The sequence below is a fragment of the Candoia aspera genome, chromosome 2, assembly GCF_035149785.1.
Source record: "Candoia aspera isolate rCanAsp1 chromosome 2, rCanAsp1.hap2, whole genome shotgun sequence".
NCBI lineage: Eukaryota > Metazoa > Chordata > Lepidosauria > Squamata > Boidae > Candoia > Candoia aspera.
The window spans coordinates 158,504,440-158,530,938 of NC_086154.1; the positions used below are offsets into that span (position 1 = coordinate 158,504,440).

Consider the following 26,499-nt stretch of genomic DNA (forward strand, 5'->3'; position numbering starts at 1 on the left):
GCCATGATTCCGCGATCTTCCGTCCCCAGTCGCTAGCGTCCACCTGGGGTTCCGGGGGTTGAGGTAGCTCCGGTATGGGGACGAAGTCGCGCCCCGAGACTACCTCGAACGGAGTTTTCCCCGTGCTCGTGTGGACGGCGTTGTTGTATGCGACTTCGGCGAACGGGAGCAGTTCAGCCCAGTCGTCTTGGTGATAGTTAGTATATGAGCGTATGAATTGCTCTAAGGTGGCATTGAGGACCTCTGTGGCTCCGTCCGTCTGGGGGTACCAGGAAGTGGATAGGGCCTGTTGGGTCCCCATCAGCTTTAGGAAGGCCCGCCAGAATTTGGAGGTGAACTGTGTGCCCCTGTCGGTCACCACACGTGCGGGACATCCGTGTAGCCTGTACACGTGGATGAGGAAGAGTTTGGCTAGTTGTTGTGCGGATGGGACCGACGTGCAGGGGATGAAGTGGGCCTGCTTTGAGAAGTAATCCTTCACCACCCAAATGGCCGTTTTCTTCTGGCTGGGTGGGAGGTCCACTATAAAATCCATAGAGATTTCCTCCCATGGGCGGGAGGGTTCTGCCACCCGTTGTAATAGCCCCGCGGCTTTGCCTGGTGCCCGTTTGGCCCTAGCGCACGTTGGGCAGGACGCTACGTATGCTTTTACATCTCGCCTGAGCGCGGGCCACCAGAATTGACGTTGAGTTAGGTGTAGGGTCTTGAGGAACCCAAAGTGTCCCGCTTGTTTGGCGTCGTGTGACCTATGCAAGATCGCTTGGCGTTGCGAGTCCGGGACATAGATTCTGCCTTCCCCCCATGCCAGGTCCTGTGCCATCGTTACCTTGTCGGGGTTTGCCAGGAACCAGGGGTCGGTTTTGAGGGCGGCGGCGAGGTCCGTGCACATTCCCCCTGGTAGTTGAGGTTGGCTTCGTCTGGTCACAGGTTGTCCCGCCGTCGGCTGCGCCGTAGAGTCGAGCTGCCTCCGAGCGCCGCTTCGGGTAGTCACGGCCATCCCCAGTTGCGAGGCGGATAGGACCGTCCCAATGGTGTCTGGGGCGGGCTCTTTGTCTTGGGGCAGTCGGGAGAGGGCGTCGGCCAGGAAGTTCTTTTTGCCCGGCATGAACTTCAGCTGGAAATTAAAGCGGCTGAAGAATTGGGCCCATCGGACCTGTTTTGGGCTAAGGCGTCTGGGCGTTCGTAGGGCCTCGAGGTTCCGGTGGTCGGTCCAGACCTCGAATGGTTGGGTGGCTCCCTCGAGTAGGTGTCGCCATGTTTCTAGCGCCGATTTTACCACGAAGGCTTCTTTCTCCCAGACGTGCCATCGCCTTTCTGTCTCGGAGAACTTCCTTGACAGGTAGGCGCATGGTTTCAGGAGTCCCGTGGGGTCCTTTTGGAGTAGGATGGCCCCCAGGGAGAAGTCTGAGGCGTCGGCTTGGACCACGAACGGCCGTTCTGGGTCCGGGTGCGCGAGGATTGGGTCCGTGGTGAACAGCGCTTTCAGCTTGTTGAATGCGGTCTGGCACGCGGGAGTCCAATTCAACACTGTGCCCGGGTTCTTGGCGCGTCGGGTGTCCCCCACCCCTTTGGTTTTGAGGAGGTCCGTTAGGGGGAGGGCTATCTCTGCGAACCCCCGGGCGAATGACCTGTAAAAATTCGCGAAGCTGAGGAAGCTCTGGAGTTGGCGTCTGTTGCGGGGGCGCTCCCAGTTTAGCACCGCCTCGACTTTTGCGGGGTCCATTTCTATGCCGTCCCTGGAGATTCGGTACCCCAGGTAGTCTAGGCGCGCTTTGTGAAACTCGCACTTTGTAGGCTTGGCATAGAGCTGCGCCCTTCTGAGCTTGTCGAGGACTTGCCTGACTAGGTTCACATGTTCCTCGTGCGTTTTTGTGTAAATAAGGACGTCGTCGATGTAGACCAGGACCCCTTTGAACAGATGTTCATGCAGTACCTCATTGATGAGCTGCATGAACACCCCAGGGGCCCCCGCGAGTCCGAAGGGCAGCACTTTGTACTGGAAGGCGCCTAGGGGGCAGTTGAACGCAGTCTTCCATTCGTCCCCCTCCCTGATTCGGATGCGATAGTACGCCTCGCGAAGGTCCAATTTGGAAAAGACTTTGCCCGTGGACAGGTGGGCGAGCATGTCCTTCACCAGGGGTAAGGGGTATTTGTTGGACAGGGAAGCCGCGTTTAGGCCCCGGTAGTCGGTGCAGAGCCGTAGGGTGCCGTCTTTCTTCTCCCGGAATAAGACGGGGGCTCCGACCGGTGAGCATGCTGGCTCTATGAATCCCCTGTCTAGGTTTTTATCGATGAACTCCCGGAGGGTTGCCATCTCCTTCGGGGTCATCGAGTAGATCTTTGGTCTAGGTAAGGGGACGTCGGGCAGCAGGTCGATCCGGCAATCCGTCTTGCGGTGGGGGGGTAGTTGGTCAGCTTCCGCCTCTCCGAAGACCTCGGAGAAGTCGGCGTATTGTTCCGGTAGGTCTGCTATGGTAGCGGCGTTGTCCTGTGTAGTCGCCTCCGCTCGTCCTACAGTGGGGTTGGTTCTGCCCGCTGGAACTGGTGCCCGATACTCGCCGTCGCCGAATGTGAAGGTGCGGGTCTCCCAGTTGATGCGCGGGTTGTTTGTCGCGAGCCATGGCATCCCCAGGACTGCAATGGGCCGTCCGATGTGAGTGACGACGAACGATGTGCGTTCGGTGTGAGTGCCCATTTGCAGGGTGACCGGCTCGGTTTGCAGCGTGGCTGGTTTCCCTCCCGCTGTAGAGCCGTCCAGCTGGTGGAATGCCAACGGCGTGGGGAGGGGGAAGCAGCGGAGGTCGAGTTTGGCGACTAGGTCGGGGTGGATGAGGTTTTTTGAGCACCCCGAGTCCACTAGTGCCGCGGCTGTGGTGGCTCCGTTGCCGGCAGAGAGTTTGATTGCCGCCATTATTACGGGGCTTTCGTCGTTCCGTCGAGGTGGTCCGCGCTGCTGTCCCACCGCCTGCCTCGCAACGCGTTTCAGGGCAGGCGGGGAGCTTTTCCCGCCGGCTGGTCGGGGTCTACGTTATCCTCTTCCCCCCAGTAGGCGTCCCAGCCTTCCTCTGGTGTCGCTGTGGCCACGGTCATTCGGCGGTGAGGGGGCGGCCCCAGGTTGGGTGGTTTGGGGCTAATTTTCGGGGTGGGTTTAGGCGCACTGGTCGGCGGTCGGTTGGCGAAGCAATCCCCCGTCTTGTGCCCTAGTTTGCCACACTTCCCGCAGGGCTCCCGATTGAATTTCTTTTTTGGGTATATGGGGCCGGCCATCCCCACGTGTGGTGCGGGTACCTTTTTGCAGGCATAGTTTGTGTCTTCCGTGGTTGTCATGAGGAAGGTGCGGTGCGCGTGTTCGGCTTTCCCCGCGAGGTGGATCCACCCGTGTAGCGTTTCTGGGTCGTCGCGGTAGAGGGCCCATTGGAGAACGTCGCGATTGAGCCCCCTTTTGAACATTTCCAGCAGGGTGGTCTCGGACCAGTCGCTGACCTTCCCCGCGAGGGCTTTGAACTCCAGGGCGTAGTCTGGGACAGTGCGTGTGCCCTGTTTAAGTCTTTGGAGTGCGCTTTTCGCCCTCACTTTGGCTAGGGGGTCTTCGAAGTAGTTTTTCATCTCATTGATGAAGGCAGGGAAGTTGGCGAGGGCGGGGGAGCTGGACTCGTACAGTTGGACGTACCAGTCTGCCGCCCTGTCTTGTAGTTTGATCGCCACGGCGGCGATCTTGTCGGCTTCGGAGTCGTAGGAGTGTCCGTGCCTCCCCATGAACTCCCTGGCGTTCGTTATGAAGAACGACAGTTTCGTGGGGTTCCCATCGAAGAAGATGGGGAAGTCCTTTGGGGCCCGGGCGTTTTGCGCGGCCCTTCCTCTCGCTTCCCGGCCTGTGGTGTCGTCCGCCTGGGCCGTCTGCTGACCTTCCGCTGGCCCGTGGGGGTTCGGTGCTTCGCTCAGGGTGTGGGCCTGTGCGGGGACGTCGTTGGGTGGCGTGGGGGGCATAAGCGACTGGAGCATGGTCCGGAGTTCCGTCAGTTGGGCCCGCATGGCCGCGAGTTCAGCTCGTGCCTCCTCGTCCACGGTCCGCGCCACCGCTGGGGCCGGTTCCGTCGGTGTGTCGGCGGGGGTGGGTTGCCGGCGGGGTTCCTCCTCCCTCTGCCGTTGGTCCGCTTGCTCCGCCGTCTGCTGGGTGTCTCCATCGTCCTCCTCCGTGCTGACCGCCGTTGGGCTGTCGCTCCACGTCCGTTGCTGGGGTGCGATGTGGGGCGCGGGGTCCTCCGCTGGTTTCGGAAGGTGTGTTGCTCCCTCCCGCGGTCGGGTTGCCTCCGTCGCCATCTCCCCTTGGGGTTGGAGCTGCGGCTCGGGTCGGGTGGGGTGGGCGTCCATGGCTCCAGGAGTCCCCGGTGCCTCTGGCCTCGGTCGGTCCTCCTCTGTTTCTTGCCGTGCGGCTCGCCCTCCTTGCCCGCGTCGCTCCGGCTTCATCTTGCTGGTCTTCTCGCCGTCTATTCCTCCCGCGGCTCGTTGTCGTCCGGTGGGGCTCAGCGAGGCTGAGTTTATGACTCTCAGCTTTATGTCATGCGCTGCCTACCTTTGAATAATGCTCAGACACTGGTTCGGTGGATCAGGCTCTGGTTTATTCACAGCGCAGGTACAGCGTCGGGAAAAAAGCTGAGAGTGACAGGAGCGCGCCGGTGCGGGGTTTAAATACCCCGCGCCGGTCAGCGCCCCCTCACTCGCGGTCACGTCACCCCCCTTTGTCCAATACGTTGCCCTGCCGGTGGGTGAGGGGTTGCGAGGCCCCGCTGGCGTTCCGGGATCGCCCATCATCGGGTTTTCTATTCATCCGGTGATTGCTGTCAGCTGGGCGATCTCCGTTGTATTAGCGCTGATGGCTTGGGTGTGCTCCGTGATCCGTTTAGCTATTGTTTGTCGGCCGTTAGTCGTTGTGAGTTGATGGCTACTTATCTTGAGCCCCTTCTCCTGTTTCCTTGCTATTGTCATGTGTGCCATTGCGCTGATGACTTCAGCTCAACGGCACTCATGACAGTGATAAGGTCTACCTTTCCACCAAGTTCATTAAATCCCCTCAGCCCTCTAAAAAGTTGGCTCCCAAGTTTGTTGGTCCTTTTCCCATTGTTGGAGTTATTAACCCTGTTACATTTAAATTGGACTTGCCGCACAATCTGAAACGCTTACATCCTGTTTTTCATTGCAGTTTGCTCAAACCTGTCAACCACTCCGATCGCTGGCATGTCCAACCCACACCTCCTACACCCATCATGATTGACGGGCAACAGCATTTTGAGGTGAAGGAGGTCCTTGATTCCCGCAGACTTCGTAGCACCCTGCAGTACCTTGTCCGCTGGAAACATTTCCCCCACCCTGAGTGGGTGGCTGCCCACGATGTTCACTCTCCTGTTCTAGTTAGGCGTTTTCATGCTGCTTATCCTATGAAACCTACTCCGTAGTATTTGGGGGGGGGCAGTATGTCATGTTCACCGTTTCAATGTTCCTGGTACATCGTAACGTTTCGCATGTCATTTCCCTGATACGTGTGTGATCTCGGGAGGGAGGAGGATTCCACTTCGGGGAGTTGTTATCTGTTGGCTGCTGGTTTGGAATGTGTTTGGGTTATCTCATGTGTTCAAGGTTGCTTTCCCAGGATCAGTGGAAAACGGTTACCAGCACCTGGGAGGGGGGTGGTTGCTGCAGTTGGGCGAGGGGAGGGATTACGTTTCGAGCCGAGGGTTTTTAATTTGTATTTGGTGCGCTTTTATTCATTCTCAGCTTTCTCTGTGTTTGCATACTATTCTTTTAATAAATCAGATATCATTAAGTACCTGCTTGTGAGTCTGAGTATATCAGGATAGGCAATCACTACAGTTACTCATAATCGGTCATACAAATCACTAGACTGAACCACTGGTTTGTTGCATACATTGTTTGATGATGCAGAAGCTGCAAAAAATATAACAAGTGCTAGAATCAAATCTGAGGCAATTATAAACAATGTTATTGCATTTCATACTATTTCCAAATTCACAAAGTCACTAACTGACATTTTTTTAGAATTGCAACTGATGCCAGCAACCATGGAGCACAGAACATTTTCCCACTCGTTGTTCAGTACTTTGACTGGAAAGCTGGTGGAATCCAGACAAAGATTCTCGACTACTGTGATATAGTAGCAGACAAACGTCTGCTACTATATCACAATACATATTGAAGAGTTTGGCAAGATATGATCTGTCCTCAAAATGTGATGCACTTGCAGGTGACAATGCTAATGTGCACCTTGGAGGTGTCAACAGGAAAGGTGGTAAAAACGTGTTTTTGTGCCTGAAGGAAAATCATAGCAGGCCTGTGGTTGGTGTTGGATGCCCTGCTTATGTCCTCCACAACTCCATTCAACATGGTACTGATTTACTGGAAGATGATGTTGAGGCAATTGCACTGAAGATATTCAATTACTTTTCTGTAAATATAGTTCGGACCAAGACTTTGAAAGAGTTCTGCAAATATATAAAGATTAACTATCAGCAGTGATAGTATCACAGTAAAACCAGACAGCTTAGTCTATTTCCAGCTATTGAGAGACTACTGAGGTTGTTTCCAGCACTGAAGGATTATTTTCTTTCTGTTAAGTCAGCCACCAGTTATGATTAAGAATATTTTTGAGAACAATTTGCCGAAGTTTACATTTGGCTTCTGCACTCACTGATGTCTCTCTTCCAGGGTAAAATTGCAGCAGCTGAGAGTGAAGAATTGTCAGTAATAGAGGTGGTGAACCTCCTCCAGTCAACAGTTGAAGTTCTGAAAGGCAAACTGAGACATTTATGTCTCTGAAAATTAAAGAGCTTGTGAAGAAATTGCATGAAGGAGGTCTAGAGAAAGAATGTCAGTATTTCACAGAAGAGATTAAGTTGATGTATGAAGTATTTGGAAAAGTAGTTAAAAACTTTTGATAAACTACACTGTTTTTGCTGGATCTGTTTTGATGTATGGAAGAACACTTCATTTGACAAGCTGTTACCATGCATACTGTACCTGAAGGAAAAGGGTATTACTGTGGATGATGAACAGTTATTTGACCAGTATTGCAATCTTAAAAGTAGTTGTAAAAGAGCAGAATAGCCACTTGTTTGAAGATCTCTTGCATGTACAGTGGTGCTCTTACTTTAAAAGTCACAAACATGCAAGTTGTTTCTCAGAGTTGCTAAACATTTATGAAGTTTTCTTCTGCATTCCTGGACACAGTGCTAATGTCGAAAGGGTATTCTCTCAGATAAATGCACAGTGGACAAAGGAAAGAAACTGGCTGTCTGTTAATTCTGTCAGAGGAATCATTCTTACCAAATACAACATGAAGAATGTTACCTGTGAGAAGTTCCATGCATATGTCCTTGAAAATAAATATTTTTTGGACAAGGTTGGACCTTCTGGAAAATATTAATTTCTACATACCGTTTGGTGCTAGAAAAAATTATTTCATATGCATATAGGCCTAAGTACATTTTTTTGCAGTTTTCCCCTTCTTCCTCCTTCACCACAGTGTCTTTCATTGTTCTGGCCCTATTGCCATGGTATCTAATGTGTGGCTTCCAGTGTGCATCAAGCCTTGTATGACCTGGGACAAGTCCATGACTTTCATGGTCACCATGAACTCAACTGCCTCTGATCATCTCCCAGGGAAACCAAGCTGAAGTTCCTAAGAGCAATCAGCCATGGGAACTGCACTGTGAAACCAGGGATGAGGTCCAGCAGCTCAGGCATGAAAGCCACCCTGCAGCAAGGAGAATGGCATAAAACGACATTCCCACCTACCCCTAGAGCTCAGGTTCACTAGAAAGACCTCACATCCCATTATCTGTGGGACAAAGTGCTTCTTGATGCCAGCAGAATCTCCTAAATGACAACTGCTACCCCCAAGCTAGGTTGGTGCAAAGCCCAGATGGGCACTTCTCCAAGAGGGTAAGATTCCCCTCTGCCCCATCCAGGTTTTGGTAATGTAAACCAAAACTGGTGATTTATGGATTTGCTGATTAAAAAGGTTGAATATGGGAAGAAGGAAACCATGTACTGTAATCTTAAAGAGGGAGGGGAGATAATAAGTTTGTTTGTAATTGCTCTAAGGAGGATTGGAAGTTGCTTCTTTATATATCTTTTCCCTTTGTCTTCTATCTGGACTGTTTCCTGAACTTTTTCATCTTTTTCTTAATATATTTTCATGTTTATCTTTTACCTATGTAAAAATCTATGTATGTATGTATGTATGTATATGGCAATGTAACCAGGAGGCAAATTTTATTTCAGGCAGACCTGACATTCAACAGCAATTGGTGCCTTGTCTTTGGGCTGAAGATGGGGGCCAGAAATGGGGATTGGCCTCTGATAGCCAAAAGTGACCCCCTTTGCCTTCTGCCATGTCTCCCTCTGCCCACCACCACCCTCATTATTGAGCCATTCTCTGTACCCTCCCTTAGTCCCACTCCTGCTCTTAATCCATCTAACATCCTTGCTATCACCTCCCACATACCCATAATCATCCACACTCCTCCCTTAAAACTCTCTCCTGGCTATCCGTGTTTCTCAGGACTAGTTGTTTTCTTTTTGTGTATATCTTTTCCTTTTTTCTTTTTAAAATGAAGAGAAAGGAAAAGGACAGTTTATGGGCATCACCTTTGAGAAGAATGTTGATCACTCAATGTTCCCTTTCTTCCAGGCGATCAATATTTCTGTGGCAATAAATAATCAGCTAAAAAGAATAAGGCTTGAACCTAAAAACAAAACAAGCCATCTGCTGAATGACTGGCTGACTGGCAGGGGAACGTAAGGAGGTGGGGGTGGGATGAAGTGGGAGGGAGCACCAGGAGTCCTCCCATTCTACTCTACCACATGTTTAGGTCAGTGATTGCTAAAACGGTGCAGGAATAAGCAGAAAAGCATTAGCCTTTCCTGTTTCTTTTTTAGACCTGTATTCTGTCGGTCTTATATTCTGCATTATGTGTCTTAATTATATCTTGAAAAATTAATAATGAATTTTAAAAAAGGAAAAAAAAAGGAGAGCAATTGCTGATTGTTTTTTCCCACCAGCAGGTGACACTGGGTAAAAGGGGAAAAGAATGGCAGGGAGTCTAAAAATCACTGCCTTGAAACTGCCCCCTGGTAAAACTTGTAAAAACAGCAACATTGCCCACCCTTGTTACTGAGGCACAGTAAAACTCAGCACCATTTATGTCAACGTATTTTCCTGCCATGTTAAAGGAGGAAGGAATGCATCTTGCTGCAGTGTCTGAATGAGCCCTCTGCTTGCTTGACTCACCCACATCAATCGATCAGCAGCTCTCAAGACACCATCCTAGTAATCTCAACCTATTGGGGAGTGACCCTCCCAATGTGTTGATCTTCACAGCTGAACCCACCGTCCCCTCAAAACACAAGGCCTCTCTGATCACTCTCTTGCTTCCTGTTAAACGCCAGAGCAATAGCTCTCCCTGTTTGCTCAGTCAGTGAATTCCATCCCTGACACTGGCTGTTTGTAGTCTTTCAATGTACGAACACACCCTTCCCTCACAGTGTTCAGCGTTCATACATTGACAGTTTCACTTTTCAACAGTTATATCTGGTAAAATCAAGCTTCCCAATCTGGCACTCTCCAGGTATAGAACTCCAGAATGTAATTTATTTCTGATAGTTTGTTCAATAATGCAATACAAGTATTGAAAAATATTTTTTTGCAGGTTGTCCTGAGACACTACATGGTGTCCAAAACCGTGGGTGAGGTGCAAAAAATCATACAACAGTTGACCACAGAAATTAGCAAGATGGACCCCCGCTTTCAGGCAGTCTCCAGTTCTGGCATTCACAATGATAACATGAAGGTATGTGACTGGGAACCTTGCTCTCACTTGGATAGAGTGCTGACTGCCAGATTCCTCTCATGAGGGGAGCCACATATCTCCACTGTGGACGTCATGATTAAGGGAAACCATGTTTTACACTTTGGAGTTCTTCCTCTGAATTTCAATGCAATGTTGTCAGGAGCTTTGGGAGAAGGAATCCAAGGATAATCCAGGATCACTAGGCGGCACGATTGAGAGGAAGCTGAGAGGTATGCAAAAGTTACAGAAAGAGCCCAGAGTTCAGCAGGACGTTTTTGCTCAAGTGGAACAGAGGCCCTCTTGTCATCCAGGATCCAATGACTTGCAGATGCTAAGTTTAGTTCAATGGCTTATTCCACAGGGTACCCCCACACATAAAGAACAAAGGTTCTCCATTTAGTGCAAGCGGCTGGAGGGGTGTATTAGCCTCAGTACCAATTGGGTGTGCATTAGGATGGATTCGTTCTGATACAACTCTAATTTATATATACATAGGGCTGATCCACACAGTCCTTGCTCCTGCATCTAGATGGCCTGCTTATATTTGTGGAGGGCATATCCTCACAACGGAGCCTCCATCTCAGTATCATTTTGCCACTGAAGGCTTGAAATGATCTGGCAGAGGAGTATTGCTTTCTGTAGAAAAACAGAACAAGCCTATGAACATTCTGACTCACCTGGAGGAGGAGGAAGAGGAGGAGGTCAGTGACCTGCTGGACCCCATCCAGCCATCTCTAATTTGACTGCTGGAGAGAAAAGATTCTTGCTCAGCAGCTGAAATTCTCTTCTTTTTTCACTCTGGTAGGAATAGCAACCTCATGAAACATATTCCAGGAGGTCAGGATTCCAACTAGTCTTTGCCATAACAGGGACTCTCCAAGCAGCACTTGCATCAGGACAGCAAGTACTATGTGGGGAGCCCCCTGCCCCGCCCTTTTATCTCCTAAAATTCAGCACTTGTGCTGGGAGTGCTGTGTTTTAAAGGAGATTCCCAAAAGGTTGTTCCTTAGTGAAGAAAAAGAAGCGCAAAGTGGTGCTGCTTTTTCTCAGACCATAAGAACTAATCACTGCAGAGAAAGTAACACAACTAATGCACAAAAAAGGAATGCAACATTTTTAGCAGCCATACTGCAGAGAGAGCCAGTTTGGTGTAGTGGCTAAGCCATCAGGCTAGAAACTGGGAGACTATGAGTTCCAGCCCCACCTCAGGCACAAAGCCAGCTGGGCCAGTCCTTCTCCCTCACCCCTGGGAAGGAGGCAATGGCAAACCACTTCCCGAATCTCGCCAAGAAAACTGCAGGAACTAGTCCAGGCAGTCACCAAGAGTCAACAATGACTCGAAGGCACATGCGCGCACACACACACACACACACAATACAGAGGCATGGTAGAAAGATGGCTGACAGGGCAGTGGTGTAGAAAGCAACATACTTTTCCCTCATCTCAGGGACAGGAGCAAAGCACATTGACAAGGCAGTGCCAGCTCAAAGGTATAGCTGCCCCTATGCTGCTTTGACTGATGGTGCCACCTCCCACCGATGTGAAGATTTGCATTTTTAGAATGATTTATGAGGAAAGGTGGTGTTGGCATTCCTAAACTTTGGTGCCCTAGGACAGTGCCTATCAGCCTTAACTGAAAGCCAGCCCTGGGTATGGGGAACAACCCATAGATACAGTTTATGTTTACCAGCAATATTACATCCGAATAATTAAATATAACTTCACAATAGGAACCAATTCAATAAATATATATGCAGTGGCAATTAAATGAATAGATAAGATCTCCTATCTGTATCCATGATTCATACTGCCAGGTTTACCTGCATCACACTAATAAATGCCACGTCAACCTTCTAATTAAATTAAGTTGTTCTGGTGGGAACAACAGTTACTTGTTTATTTGAAGCATTTTTATCCCACTCCTCAGCCAAAAAGCAATAATTAGCCCCTGTTCTGATAATCCATAAGACATAAAAAACAATGGAAAGGGGAGAAAGAAAGAAACCATGTGATTCAGTTACCTAGGCTGATGGAAATCTATTTTTTCTGGTCTCCTTGTACTCTGCTTGGTTGTCAGGGTCAGCCTCGCTCCGAATAAGTCACGGACTCACTTAATAGGAATTAAGGATTTCCGGTTTATTGGAACGGAATGCTTGACAGAACGAAAAACGGGAATGGAGGCGTGGTGGCATGGTGTCCTGTTTATACCCCCTTGCCGGACCCTGTGCTCCTCCACCCTCCATTGTCCCCATTCCCCTGACCGGACGGGAGATTTAGATGTTGATGGGATTTGTGATGGTTGTTTGGGCGTTTTCCCGGCTGCCGTCTTTGTCCTATTGGTGCAGGTGCGTCCTCCGGGGCACAAGGCGTGAGTCCTTCTGTGTCATCGATGCTTATCTGAATTACCTTGTGATGTCCTTCTATTAAGCTGTAGATCAGTTCATGGGTGTGGTTGCTTGGGTGATTAGTTGAGCATTGATTTGATTGTATCCTTCCTCTCTTTCCTGATGATCGTGATCCACGTTGTGAGGCTCTTGTGTGCCTTGCAACGGGGTCATGACATGGGTATTGCATCTGTTCTTTGTATGGCTGGCCTGTCTGTTTTAATTCTTCTCTTCTGCTGCTTTTCTCCTTTTGCTTTCCATTCTTATAAAATCATAGAGTTGGAAGGGGCCTTGCCCAGGGCAAAAATCCTCAGACCATCCCAGGCAAATGGATGTCCAACCTCTGCTTGAAAACTTAAGTGTTGGCACATCCACAACTCCAGGAGGCAGGCTTTTCCACGGCTTTGTAGCTTTCAGAGTCAGGAAATTCTTCCTTATTTTGAATTTAGATCTCCTTTTGTAAAGCTTCCACCCAGAGCTGTGGAGAATAAATCCACACCCTTTTCCCTGTGACAGCCACTCAAGTATTTAAAGACTGCTATCATGTCTCCCCTCTGCATTCTCTTCTTTAGGCTAGACATACACAGTTCCTTTTCTTTTTACTGTTCTAGCTTCCAACCCCCCACCATCTTTGTCACTCTTCTCTGCATGCTTTCCATTTTCTCAGCATCTTTTTTGTACTGTGGGGATCAGAACTGGACAGTATTTGTTTCTGTTCACATCCTGAGGTGGCTTGATGACTTTCTATTGTTTATTATGCAAAAATGGAAAGACTCCAAGATACCTACAACAGCGGAAAGGATGGTGAAGACGACAGAGCTGGCAGAGATGGCAAGATTGACTTGTTTGATTCGAGAAAGATCAACAACTACATTTATCAGTGACTGGAAACCCCTTGCGGACTTTTTGTTGAAAAAAGAGAAAAATGAATTTGTGATTTATGGGTTTGACTATTAGAAAGGGCAGCTTATGGAAAGAAAGAAACTATGATGTAACCTTAGAGAGAGAGGGTAAAATATAAATGCATTTATAACTGCTGTTAAGAAGATCGGAAGCCGCTTTCTTATAATCTTTTATTTTTTTATTTTTATTTTTTTTCTACTTCTGTTTCTATTTCTTTCTTTTTCTCTTTTTTCTATCTGTGCACTATTTTTCTTTATCTACTCTTTTTTCAATATTTGTATGGTTTTTATCTTGTTAAAATTTCTTTAATAAAATTATATATACTGTATAATAAAAAAAATTATATCTAAGAGGACAGATTATATTATGACAGATGGAATTTTACAGTTTAACGTATTACAGTGTAATGAATTTGTATACTACAAAGGTTATAACCTAGGTTCTGTGGGTGCCCACAGCCCCCTCCTAAGTTATCCATCAGAATCCTGCACTATTTGATTCTAATTTTGTTTCAGAATGTTTTAATTCAAAAATATTAAATAATAAACTGGCATACTACAAAGCAAAGCATATTCCTGCATAATTCCCAAAAAATCCCCCTGGACCCACACCAGCCTATTAGCATTCCCAGAAAATAAAAACAGGAATAGCCCAGACTTTTGGGGAGAAAGGTTTATGTACAGCACTTGCTCAGACAAAGAATCTGGGCCAATCATCATTTGGAGGGTTAGAAAGGGAGGGCAGGATGTGCTCTCAGCAAAGTGCTTTCTAGAATGACTTTTCCATCTTCCTCCACTCACGTTTTTTGTTCCTGCCTTTCTTAACCTGCCTAGGTCTTGGGCCCCAGCCAGGTCCTTATCACTGTCCCCTTGCTTGGCCTATCTGGATACCGAGAGGGCCAGGTACAGCACTGGCGTTACTATACAGCACATGGGGCGAAACTCCTGTCTCCTGTCAGGGACCCGGAGGAGCTGCAGCAGTGGTTAGAAGTGGAACAGTTCTCTAAGAGCCTCCAGCAGTGGCATGAAGCAGATGTGAACATTGGGGGTGACCTTGTGCCTGCTAAAATTTTTACAGTTTTTCGAGAACTTGTGGAAAAATCTATTGCATCTTGTAATCTCAGAGGTGAGTTAACTATTGAAAGTGGAAAAATAAAAGCCGGTCTGGGCCTTTCCACCTTTCTCTAGACCCTTCAGTTCTTCACATCCATAGACAGCTTCTCCTGACTCATTTTCACAGTAATTCTCCATGTCACCTTTCTGCCTATAAAACTTACTTACAATTCTTTAAAGTAGCCATGCCTTTTCCTAGGATAATATAGCAGCTGCATGGTCCTGGGGAAAGAAGCTTTCCTTTGGTTGGTGATATACACATTTCAGCCAGGGAAAACTGCCAGTGTCATTTTCAGTGAGTCTCAGAGGAATTATACAGAGAGCAGCACAGCATGGCCTCCATTCCAGCTGCGTGTTAAAGGCATGCTGTGGGGCAGTGTGACATGATTTCCTCCTGGCTCTGGAACCAGAGGAAAGCAGGGCAAAGAGGCTGTGCGAATGAGCCCAGTGAGTACTTGGTGTGAACTTAGAACATGGAAAAGCTTTCTGTTCAGAGATATCTATAATGTTATTGTGTGTCTAAAGAAAGAGAATGGGTAAAAAGGGAAGGTGGGGCACATTTCAGTCATTTTTCTCCCCAAAGGGCCCATGAGCCACTTCTGATGCCCAGTCAAGAGGCACATGCAGAGACAAGCATGGATATTCACACACACAAAACCCTTATCCCCTTCCCTCCCAATAGTCTTGCCATTAGCAGTTATAAACCAGTGACCTGGGGCGAAACAGTGAACTTTCTATATAGTAAATCACTTTAGATGTAAATATGCTAGCTCATGCTTCCAGATTTTTGAAATATTGGGCAATAAACATTTGGAATTTGTCACTCAAATCTTATCATATAAAAGCCCCTCAGATTCCATCTATTCCATATTACTACCCAATGCAGCCAATTTCCAGTTGGTTGCCTTGTGTATACCTCTTCTTCTGAAGCTATACTATTTGTGTTCAGATCTAACACTTTATGGAGTGGAGTTCCTGCTGTTCATGGATAGAGGCTGGATTGAATAACTTACAAACATACAGACCCCAGCATTTCATTATGCAGAAACAAGTCACCACCGCTGATAGATTACCATAAACAGTACAGCCATATCTTAATGTGGCAGAAGATACTGAGCACTCCATTCACCTGCTGTCTGGTAGCAACAGCACCAAAGATATAATATATATTTTAATATCATGTATCTGTATCTCACTTGCCTTTAACTCTCCTTCCCTTGCTGGAATTCAGGGATTGAGGTGAGAGCAACCTGATCCTGCCAGGTCTCCTTTCATCTTACTATATTGCTCAGGCACACCCTCCAGAGCAGAGCTGTCAGAAGCCACTGGGGAAAAGTTGCACATGCACATCGCTTTCCCTCAGCACACACACATTTCTTGAGCACTGAAGTAGCAGCACCAGCGTCTGGAACCAGCACTTTCTGTCCAGAATCGGTTGAATGGTTTTGATTTTTCTTTAACTTGGGCTCTCTTTCCTTTCAATCCTTTTTTTCTAAGCTTGTTGCTGATCTCAATATTCAGCTTTGCAGTCATGATCTTAAACTGAGCTTTCCTCATTCTTCCTTTTTGAAATGTATTCCCATTGTGAACCTGCAATATATAGGCTGAACATAGACACAAATCTTTGCATGTAATGGGAAATTGTCACTTGAAATTATTTCTGAGAAATAATTTAGTCTGCATTTGGGCTGATAGTCACTCCCCTCTAACTGTGATAGAAACAAGCCCTGCTAATCATTTTTACATGTGTCCTCATGATGCTGCCAGACCACAGCTGTGGTGGCTTAACATCATTGTTAGCTGTTCCAGTTTTAAAGTAGCGTTTCCCTTCTCCCAACACAATTTCGCTGTGGATGTGATCTCAAGTGCTTCACTGTTGATGAGATTGATGCATTCAGAGATTGGGATGGCCACTTCAGGCTGCTATGGGCACATCCCTTCCCCTCCTGCCACTGGGCACTGCCCTCAGTGGACTGGGCAACTGGTTTCCATAGAGGCAGGGCAATACTTGTCCAGGGTTCTTCAAAGCCCTTATCAGGCCTTATGTAGGTGAGGGTGAGAAAGGGAGGGGGAGAGAGAGGGAGGGGGAGAGAGCTTCTTTGAAACAGTGCTAGATCATGGGGTGAACTGGGTGGGAGTATCCCCACTGCTTCTCACAACCCTTCTTCTGTCAGCTGGGCTATTTTCGAAGATGGGCTTAACATTCCTTCAAAAGAGCATTAGATTCATGTTCAGAAATACCCTGGCTGACAGGCCTGCTGAGCAACTTGACAACCGGCTAAATCTGCCATTCAAAGATTCAAAGGATCCACCTGCTCATCCCCACACAGCCACATCTTGCGAAGAGCAATTGGCAGGTGATGCTTGGTGGGAGGGGAGACAAAGCCAGAAGAATCCACCCATCATTTCTGGAGCAGAAAAGGACTTGGCATGTGGCCTAGGGCAATTTATACTGGTGCACTTTTCTACTTATTTGCTTGCTAGTAAAGCAAAGAAATATGGGTTCAAACAGGTTCTTATTCTGTTTCATTTCTGAAGCAGAGATAACTCTTCCCCCACCCCATCCCCAAATTGCAATCGTTATGATCTTATCACTACACTGTACTACCCAAGATGACCCTTTGGCTCTGGCTGTGTGGTGATCCTGCTATCCACCTTCCAACCCCAGTGGACATTAAGCATTTCTGATGTCAGGCTCTGCCTGCTACTCAGTAAAACACAGACACTAGAGTAGGCTTTAGGTTCTGGTTTTATTAGAGTATAGAATGCATGCCCTAGGAAAAGCTGAGAGTGAGTGGAGTGCGCCGGAATGGGATTTAAATAGCCCGCGCCGGTCAGCGCTCCACCCCTCCTTCTCCGAGTGTCCCCGAGCCCCGTTGCCGGTAGGTGAGGGGTCGAGCAGCCCCTCCCGTGCCTCGGGTGTCTCCTTAATTGGTTTTCTCCGGCCGGTGATGGGCCATTGCCGGGCAATCCGGTTCGTAAGCTTTCTGACAGCTCGGGCGTGCCTCGTGGTCGGGCGTTGTCAATTACTTCTCTTGCAACATTGTATCTCTTCCTTCTGGGCCTCCAGCTAGGATTGATACTTTGTTGCCAGCACCTGTTGCTTGCTTTTGTTAGTTGGTTGCCTTATCCCTTAATCCGCCCAGTGCTCATTTCTTTGTATTGTTATGTGAGCCGTTGTGATGTTACAAGCATCGCAAAGGTGATAATGACATCTGAGGGCCTTGATACCAAACATAATTTAGGTACAAAGCTTCTTCTGCTGTGTTAAAATTTAGCACTATTTTATAGTATTATAAAATTTAGCTCTATTTTAGCCTTATTTTATAAATATGGTAGGCCAGCCTCTGCTGACAATATTTTCTTAATTTCTCTTCCCTAGACAAAGTCAGCATTTTAGAAGGCTTCAACTTGGTGGTCCATATTGCTGTTGAGATACATGATTTCCAGGTGGAGGTTGAAATGGTTCCAACAGCGGAGATCCCAACTTGTTGGCCTCAGAAAATCAAGTGGCCCCGGTGTTTTAAGCACTGGCCTTGCCAGGAAAAAGTACAATGTGTTAAGGTATTGTGCTGAGTAATACAGTGACTTTACCCTTATTGTGAAGGGATAGCAGAATTTAGTGGAAGCTAGACTCCCAAGAAGTTTTAGTATCAAGGACTGTTCCATTTCTTCTACTCAAAAAAAGTGGGTTAGGGGAGTTTGCAGCACTTTTCATATAAATGGGGATGCAAAGCATGAATCATATTTCATACCCTCCTTAATTGGTCAAATATGGGAAATTTATTTATTTTTATTTATTTTAATCCCACCTTTATTATTTTTATAAATAACTCAAGGCGGCGAACATACCTAATACTCCCTTCTCCTCCTATTTTCCCCACAACAACTACCCTGTGAGGTGGGTTGGGCTGAGAGAGAGTGACTGGCCCAAGGTCACCCAGCCGGCTTTCATGCCTAAGGCAGGACTGGAACTCTCAGTCTCCTGGTTTCTAGCCCAGCACCTTAACCACTAGACCAAACTGGCTCTCATAGAAGTGGAAGGACGCTATTCTGATCAGATTCAGAAAGACTGACACTTTCAGCTTTCAGTTAAGGTCTTATATATTACATAGGAAACTAATCTAAACTGAATCAGTTCATTTGAATTGGGGATATCCTTCATGAAAGGCATCTCTATCCAACTGAGAAGCAGTCTTTAGACAGGACTCTGTCAAAAGCTACTAAACATTCTACCTTGTTTGCCTGTCCCCACTAGTACACCAGTGAAAAACTATGGAGGCCAGTAAAAGTCATTCATGGGTACTTCTTCAGATATGAATAAGGCTCTCTTACTATGGAGATTCACCAAAGCCCAAATTCTATAACGGGTCATGAGTTAAACATGGATGCATTACTTTATTTAACATTTGACATTTTGTGTTTTTAAATCTCTTTTATGATGTCAGTGCCCATCTTTGACCCTTAGAATAGTGTTGATTAAATTAAAATACTGTAATAATGAAAACTAATGCATTTCTGTTGAGATACTCAACTAATCTTTGAATTCTTGTGCCACAATGTTAACATCTTCTCTGTTTTTGCTACCATTTGTGCTTGACTTTTAAATTTTTTTGGCAGTCTTTTGGCTTTGATCTCTTAGCCTCTTCCAATTATCACTGGAACCTGAGCTTCTCACGAGCTGAGCACTTACTAATGGAGGAACTTGATGAAGATGGTGGTTGCCGTACAACGTGCTTCCAGGTTTTGAGGCAGATGAAGGAGGATGTCTGGTGTTCAGGAAATAGGCCAATCCTCACATCCTTTCACCTGCAGGTGTGTGTAGCCAACAAAAGTAACAGTAAGTTAAAAAAAAGTAAAAGTGAGAAGGGGAAGAGAGTTTTTGAATGACTAGCCCAGTAGATTGTTAAGAACTGGGCAGAAAACAAGATGAGTGGAATTTTATCCCAGCATATAAGCAACTTATACTGTATTAGACCCTTGATCATCTAGGTACTGTATACTGGTACTGACTGCTTCAATGGGTTATTTAATCCCTTAAGGATATCCTTTCCACATGTAAAGTATGTCATGTGAATTGTGGCATGACTCATTCCAGCTGAAATAGACTTTAGTATCCTATAAAGTTCTGGAGGTTATTTAAATTGATAGCTAATCTACTTCTTAAGTTTAATAGCAAGAATCAGGACCTTCTGGCCCAGGGGCCAAATTCAGCCCAACCATTCAGCCCATACGGCTACAAATTAAGTCCATCCCCAAAACACTGCCCACATTTCTAACTGGGTCTTTTGGCAGTACAGCTCTATCTTGTTTATTTATTTATTCGATTTCTATAGCTGCCTATCTCAGCAAGTGACTCTGGGCGGCTTGCTTGCTCCATGCCATTCCACAGGGATACATGTGGCTAAGGTCAAGTAAAACTGACCTTATGGTATTCCTGCTGCTGTGCACGCAGCAGGAGTTAACCTTAAGCCATCTCATGTTTTCTTCAGTAGGAAAAAGACACAGCAAGGCCAAGTTCAGGTAAGGAATGGGCAGGGAGCTTGAAATTGCTCTGTGCAGGATGAGGCAGCAAGTCAGTGCTCCATGCTTTCTCCTAATGGTCCTAGAGGGTAATGACCAGAGTGCTGGCTCCCCACACAGATGAAAGCAGCTTTTGCAGGGCAATTCAGAGATCCAGCCCTTCTTGTATTGCCCTGCATCACGCCCAGGAAGGTGGGGCTTTTGAGGAAAGGAAGGTCTCTGCCCTCTGATATCATCCAGCACACAAGGCAGATGGGAGCCTGGGTTTGATCCCTGAAAAGAACCAGCCCTCCCCTGTATTTCAGGATTACATTAATACACTATAAAAGCAACAAGACTTTGATGATACTGAGCCTGAACAGGGTATTATTTGGAATGTATTACAAATTGGTGCTTTGATGGAAAAACTTCAATTCAGTCCTGCTTGTATGTATGCAAAGAAGTATCCACATCTCCAGTAAATGAATAATGTGCCATTCAAATGATCACACCTGATATTTGTCACCACTTAAGTCAGTGGAGTGAATGACAGGAAAGCATAGATGATTAGTTCTGACCATAGAAATCATGCCAGCTTGACTATAATACAGCTTGCATTTTGGGAAGCAGAGAGATCTCTTTCTGAGTGGACTCATTTGTGTACAGTTTCTAAGAGATTGGCTACTTATGGATTTCTGAATGGGTCCAATAGGGAATTCTCATATTCTTATCCATAGACAAGCTGTTACTCATAACTGAGTCTAAAAACAGACTTCCTAGGACATGCCAATTACTACCTTCATTTTCTTGCTCTATCTAAATTTGGAAAAACTGAATGCCCCAGTCTCAGATTTTACCGCCAACCTGATTGCATAGAATCATAGATGGGTTGGAAGAGATATTGGAGATGATTTATTCTCAAGATTTGGAATGATTTATTTCAAAGCCTTTAGCAAGATTTGTTGAGATGAAGTGCTGGGCTATCCAAAATTCCCATTAGTGAATTAACTTTCTCTTTAGAACCAATGTGTCTCCATGTGCACCAGACGAGAGGCACCTTCCCTCACTGATAATGGACAAGCAGCCTCTTAGGAAGGAGAACAGCTTGGAGCTTCCTGTATATCTCCTTTCTGTATGTCTGGAGCTCTGTCTTTGATTTATTGGCTGAGATATCCCAGGGCTGAATCAGGGATGTGCCTCAGCATTTTCTGGATTGTCCAGAGAAGAATTTGGTAGTTTGAGTTGGCCTGGAAAGGAAAAGGACCTTGCTGTTTCTTTTTTCAGCAAGAAGCTCCAGAGCAAGACAAAACAAGCTCCAAAACAAAAATGCCACCAAAGATTCTGTGTTCTGTACATTCCTGGCAAGATGGCCCTGGGTTCTATAGCAAATATGAAATAATTAAAAATATGTTTTATCATGCTTTTCTATTTAAAGGTATGCTGACCATCAGTGTTAGCCAAGATGGGCAAGGGTTCAGTGCAGAAATAGAAAAAGAAATAGAAAGAGAGGACATACCAGATTATAATATCCATTTCCCTTTTTATCTTAACTGTGTTCCCCCTTCAGCAAGTAGACATTTCTGTGTTCCCTGTAAAAGTTGGGAGTGAGCCAATGGCTGATCCTTTAGTGTTGTGAACTCTTGTCTATTGTGCTCAGTAGAGACTTCTCTCCTTTGTAGATGGTACTTTTTTGGACCTGTGAGAAGTACCCTCATGCCCAAGACTGGCACTGTTTCCACAAAAGCTTCATACGGCTGGTCCGAAAGCTGCACAAATGTGTGAGTCAGCATTTCCTTAAGCACTACTTCATGAAGGACACCAACCTACTGAAGTACACCAATACCACAGACTTGGACATGGTGGCAGGCAAGCTGGCCATCTTCTTGGAGAACCCTGTGCTTCCCTTGGACTGAGATGGATGGAAAGGAGGGCTTCAGAATGACTATTCCCTTGTTCTCACAGACTCATTCACTTTTGCATTCACAGGAAGGGTTGTCTAAGAAACTCAATCCATGACTGAGACATGTAATGTGAAAAGGAGCTTTCAGGATTTTCACTCAAGGGCGAAGTATATTTGTGTATGTGAATATTGGCTTCCCATGCTTGTGCCAGGCTAACTAGCCCACTTCTCCACAATGGAGCACAGAAGTGATCTTTGCTGACAAGAGATCAACACAAGTTCTTTGTTTTTCTATATATAAAGAACTCATAACACTTAATTTTGGTAAGAATCTGTTAAGCATCTTTTAAGGCTTCTCTTTTTGGCAATGAATTGAGGAAAGGGATAAATAAAGAAACTGGGATTTTCATATTTAATTCAATTATATGCCTGTGGACAATGGATATCATTCTTAAATAATGGTCAGTTTTTAAAATGTGAAGAACTCTTAATTTATCTAGTCAGCCACTCCTTCTATTCCCCACAAGTTGTACAGGGTACTCTATAAACCAGCAGGGTCTGTCAGGTAAATTTTAAGGGTGGCCATGCAACAAAGCTGTGTTGGAGAAGAGGAAGGGAGGTTATTTGGAACGGCCTTCATTGCCTTGCAGGCTGGTAGGTTGAGAATCCACCTGGCCAAATGGGGCTTCTCCACTGTGGTGAGGGGCAGATTCCGCAACTTTTCCTAGTTGTAGTTCTTACAGTCACTGACCAGAGTTTTGTGGAATTATTATAGGTTGGCTGTTACAAAATACAGACTGTTTTCTAAAAGCAATAGGAATGAATAAACTAAATTCACTGTAACATTGTAAGTGCCTTTGTCCTTTGTTAGGAGCAGAATTTGCACACTGCAACACCTTGCTGTGGCTAACCTACAAGCACTGAAATGTGTCGAACAATAGAAAAAAATGAGAGGACATGAGAAATATATACCGATTACGAAGAGAAGTGAACAGACTTGATCAGGTAGAATACGGAACAGTTTCACAATGGGAGTTGAGTCCCACAGGCACACACACGCACAGCCCCACAAATGTACAAAGCACAGAGGTAGAATTCCCCAACTTTTGAAAAATGGCTAGGCCTGCACTTTCTTGTTTTTCCACTCTCTCAGGAGAAGTGGGCTCAGCACTCTTTCAAAATTTGCCAGCTCTGCAGTGGGGTTCAGCTCTTTTGGTGGGCGGCGGGGCGGGGGGGCAGAGAGTGCCTGGGAAGTGGAGGGGAAGGCAAGTGCCCGCGCTGGTCTGGCTAGTAGGGGCCAGATTGAATCTACAATCATGGGTCACCCAGCTGTGCCACCGATAAAATAACACGTGCAGCATGTTGGATTTTTTTACCCTTGAAATTGTCATAGGTTGCTAAAAAAAGAAATGTTGCCACAGCACATTTGTCCTGTTGTAGATGCAAATGGTGAAAGGCCCAGAATTGACCATTCTGTAATTAATCCCATTACTCAGCCTGCAATCTGCAGTGCTAGAAAATGTTCTTCCTGGTGGCCTCCTCTTCATGAGGTTGCCCTTGAAGGAGATTCAGAAGCTATAGCTGATGCAAAACGCAGCTGCCACCTATTAAGGGGTGAGAATCTTTATAGTAGGTGAACACTGATATGGTGGGAGCTGTACTGGCTGCCATTTGGCTTCTCAGTTTAAACTCAAGGTGCTGATTATTACCTATAAACCCCTTTCTAGCTCAAGTCATCAGTATCTTAGTGTGCAGGGCCGCAACTAGGGTCTGTGTCACCTGGGGCAAACATGGATTCTACGCCCATTTTGGCACCCCCCCCCCAGTACAGCGCCTGGGGCACTTGCCCTGCTTGCCCCCCCCCCCCCGTTGCGGCCCTGTAAAGAGCTGCTTCTCACATGATTGAAAATAAACAGCCTGGTCCAGATTTGTCCATTACTAAAACAAGAGACATAGGGAAACTAGGCCTCCCTCCTCAAAGGGAGGGATGTCTAATCCACTGAGTGGGTCAGGCAGGAGAAAGGGGTGCAATCATTTTGAATCTTGAGTTCATTCAAAAGCCTGCATTTGATTCATAGCTAGAATTCTTTTGCTACAGCCTATAGCTTTTCTACAATAAGCCTACTTATCTGAGCTTTTCTGTCCTTGGAAATCTATTTTCGAAGCTTTCTGCATTGCCAGCTAAGGGAAGCAGGCTGCTTCAGGGCCATCTGTTCCAAGCAGAATCTCTCCCCCATGCTGGCTGTAGCAGCCAGCTCTCTCTCCTCCACCTCCGTGTTAAAGGGACAGCAGCCCAGAGCAGGCCTTCTCAGTTGTAGCTTCCTTGCTCTGGAATAATGTCTACCCCACCCCACCTCGCACACACACATCAGGTGGTTCCCTTCCCTGTGGTCATTCTAGAAGGCTGCAAGAAGCAGCTTTTCTGAAGAGCCCTTGAGGCAAGAGATGCCTCTTAACTGGTGGTAGCCAAGAGAACAGGTGGAGGTTTGATGGTGTAATGCTGTAGAGCAGCATAGTTCTACCATTTAATTATTGATGAGACCTAACAGTTGGCCAAAGCTTCCATTCAAAGGTAGGTAAACAAAGATCAATATATAATACACTTTTTATTTTAGATCTTGTCATTTCAAAGGCAAATGTATTTGCAAAACTTTGATCTTGCATTTCTCCACTAGAACTGTATTTTGCTACAACTTTCGTATGGAAATAGAGGTTTTTATTTTCCCAATTATCATTTATTCCATAGGGCTTATAGCTTCCTGGAATTCAAGTGATTTATTTCAACAGTAACTATAGAACATGATTAGAAAGCTATTATCTTGCAGCTTTAATATCTTGGCTCTGATTTGGCTCTGGTTGTAATAATAATTCAGTTGTTTCTTCTGCATTAAAAGCTGCAAAACATATTTGGAAAAAGTTGGGTAGAAGATTTAAAATTTGGATCCAAACTGGAATACAAAATGGTATGATCCAATTCTAGATTTCTAGCAAAATATTTTTGTGGAATTCATGGACAAAAAAGACATGAATATCTTAGACTACTATATGTTTTTCCCATTTAGTTTTTCAAAATCTGATTTTTGCACAGTTTAGGTGTCTAAATACTGTACTGTATGGCAATACAGGTAATTAAAACATCTCGGTACAATATCAGCCTGATGCACTAGCTCTGTGAAGTTTCTAAACTATTCATTTCACTAGAAGTAATTTTTGGAGTTCCTAAACTTAAATGTTTATTCATAATTGAAAAGTTGTATTAAGATAGATATGGTTAACTTACAGCTAATGTGGAATAATGAGTTGGAACATCCTGTTTTAACATATCAGTAGCTTGGATTTTAAAGAATGTTAAATGAATATTTTAAGACTTTAAGATGAAATAAGTTGAACAAAATATTATTTTTGAAATATATAGGGCACCTCAAAGGATGTACAGTAAGGACTGGATTTCAACTTTATGCTGAAATTGCAATATATTGGAAGGGACCCTGACATGGTCCAATAGTCCATGTCTAGACTGACATGGAGTGGTAGAAAGTAAAACAAACAAACACAAGATTCATGAAAGCACAATCAAAGCCTTACCTACCTCTTCATATGTGCATGCAATGTCAACATGCAAAGGGGTGGGACTTTGATCACATGCCATAACTGACATGTTTTTTAAGCCTTCCCTGCAGACAGCAGTGGTGGTAAATAGGGTGCTTGGAAAAGGGTTAAATATGGGAATGGGATGTTGAATTACATCCCAAGAATTTGGTAACCTTGTAGAATGATAAACTTTGGAGTTATTGTGCATGGGCAGACACTGGTAAGATTGTTCTGCACCTGAATTTGAATGTACCTGCACAGTGGAACATATGCTTACACTTTCTGCATACTGTATGAACAGACTTTCCAGGAACACCATGGGAAATCTGATTAATATGATTCTGTATGGTCAAGTTTAATTGGTTAAGACTTGATGCCATTGTATATTTAATTGGTCTAATATGCATTAACGTCTGAAATTTTGTTTTTTTTTTTCTTTTTTGTTGTTTGTTTTGGGATTGTTTTTTATCCATGCTTTAATTATTTTCTGGGGTTGTTTTGATATAGATTAGAAAGCAATAAAATATTTTTTAAAAAGAATTATATTTTACAGAAATGTAATTAAGAAGGATGATAGATTAAAAGTGACTGCACCCTGTGGACTCACAGAGCATTGCGGTGTCTCAATTCTACCAGAAGGTGGCAAGCTCTGCGTTATTGGAATTCAGAAATACTTCCTGCTTTCAATCATGTGTAATAGCCTCTGTATTCCACTTGTGTAGCAAATAATACAGAAAAAGCCCCAAGTCATCACCTGAAGCTGGATAGGGAGCCCTACTCATTGGGGAAGATTGATGTTAGACAAAAACAGAGCAAACACTAACATAACTCACTGTGATTTTTGATACCGATGATGTTCTAAAGAACTCTACAGATGACACCCAATAAACTAAAAATAGTAACAATACAGTATGTCATCCCTTTTTTGTTTCTTCCTGCTGTGCCCAGAATCGGTTCTCTTCAGCAGTACAATTGAACCAGTTAACTCAATGCACCAGCTACTAAGTTACAATTGGATGTCACATCTGCTATGACTTGGATACTACGGTAGTAGCAGTTCTTAAGGATGCTTGTTTCTCTCCCATGTGCTGATCCAGTTTGTTGGGCAGGTTTCAATCATAGAACCTGAGTGTTTGGACAAAATCCTTGATCCTTACCTTTCTTCTGAGGTGGCAGTAATGTGTCAAGAAGGCTTGTATTTTCACCCAGCAATCTTAAGTCTTCTGTCCTATCGCATGTGT

General features: G+C 45.6%; 1 protein-coding gene across 2 annotated transcripts in view; it reads left to right on the forward strand.

The window, feature by feature from the left end:
* MAB21L3 (mab-21 like 3) overlaps window positions 1–22,062 on the forward strand; it is a 30,402-nt gene extending 8,340 nt beyond the window's left edge. The window contains exons 2-6 of one of the 2 annotated variants that reach the window (XM_063294585.1): window positions 9,726–9,866; window positions 13,987–14,278; window positions 17,648–17,829; window positions 18,886–19,080; window positions 21,052–21,581. In XM_063294585.1, the coding sequence (XP_063150655.1) occupies window positions 9,726–9,866; window positions 13,987–14,278; window positions 17,648–17,829; window positions 18,886–19,080; window positions 21,052–21,375 (1,134 nt within the window). In that variant the 3' untranslated portion in view covers window positions 21,376–21,581. Of the gene's footprint in view, window positions 1–9,725; window positions 9,867–13,986; window positions 14,279–17,647; window positions 17,830–18,885; window positions 19,081–21,051 lie in introns of both variants that reach the window. The other variant, XM_063294586.1, reaches the window with a different exon arrangement.
* Window positions 22,063–26,499: the final 4,437 nt, after the last annotated feature.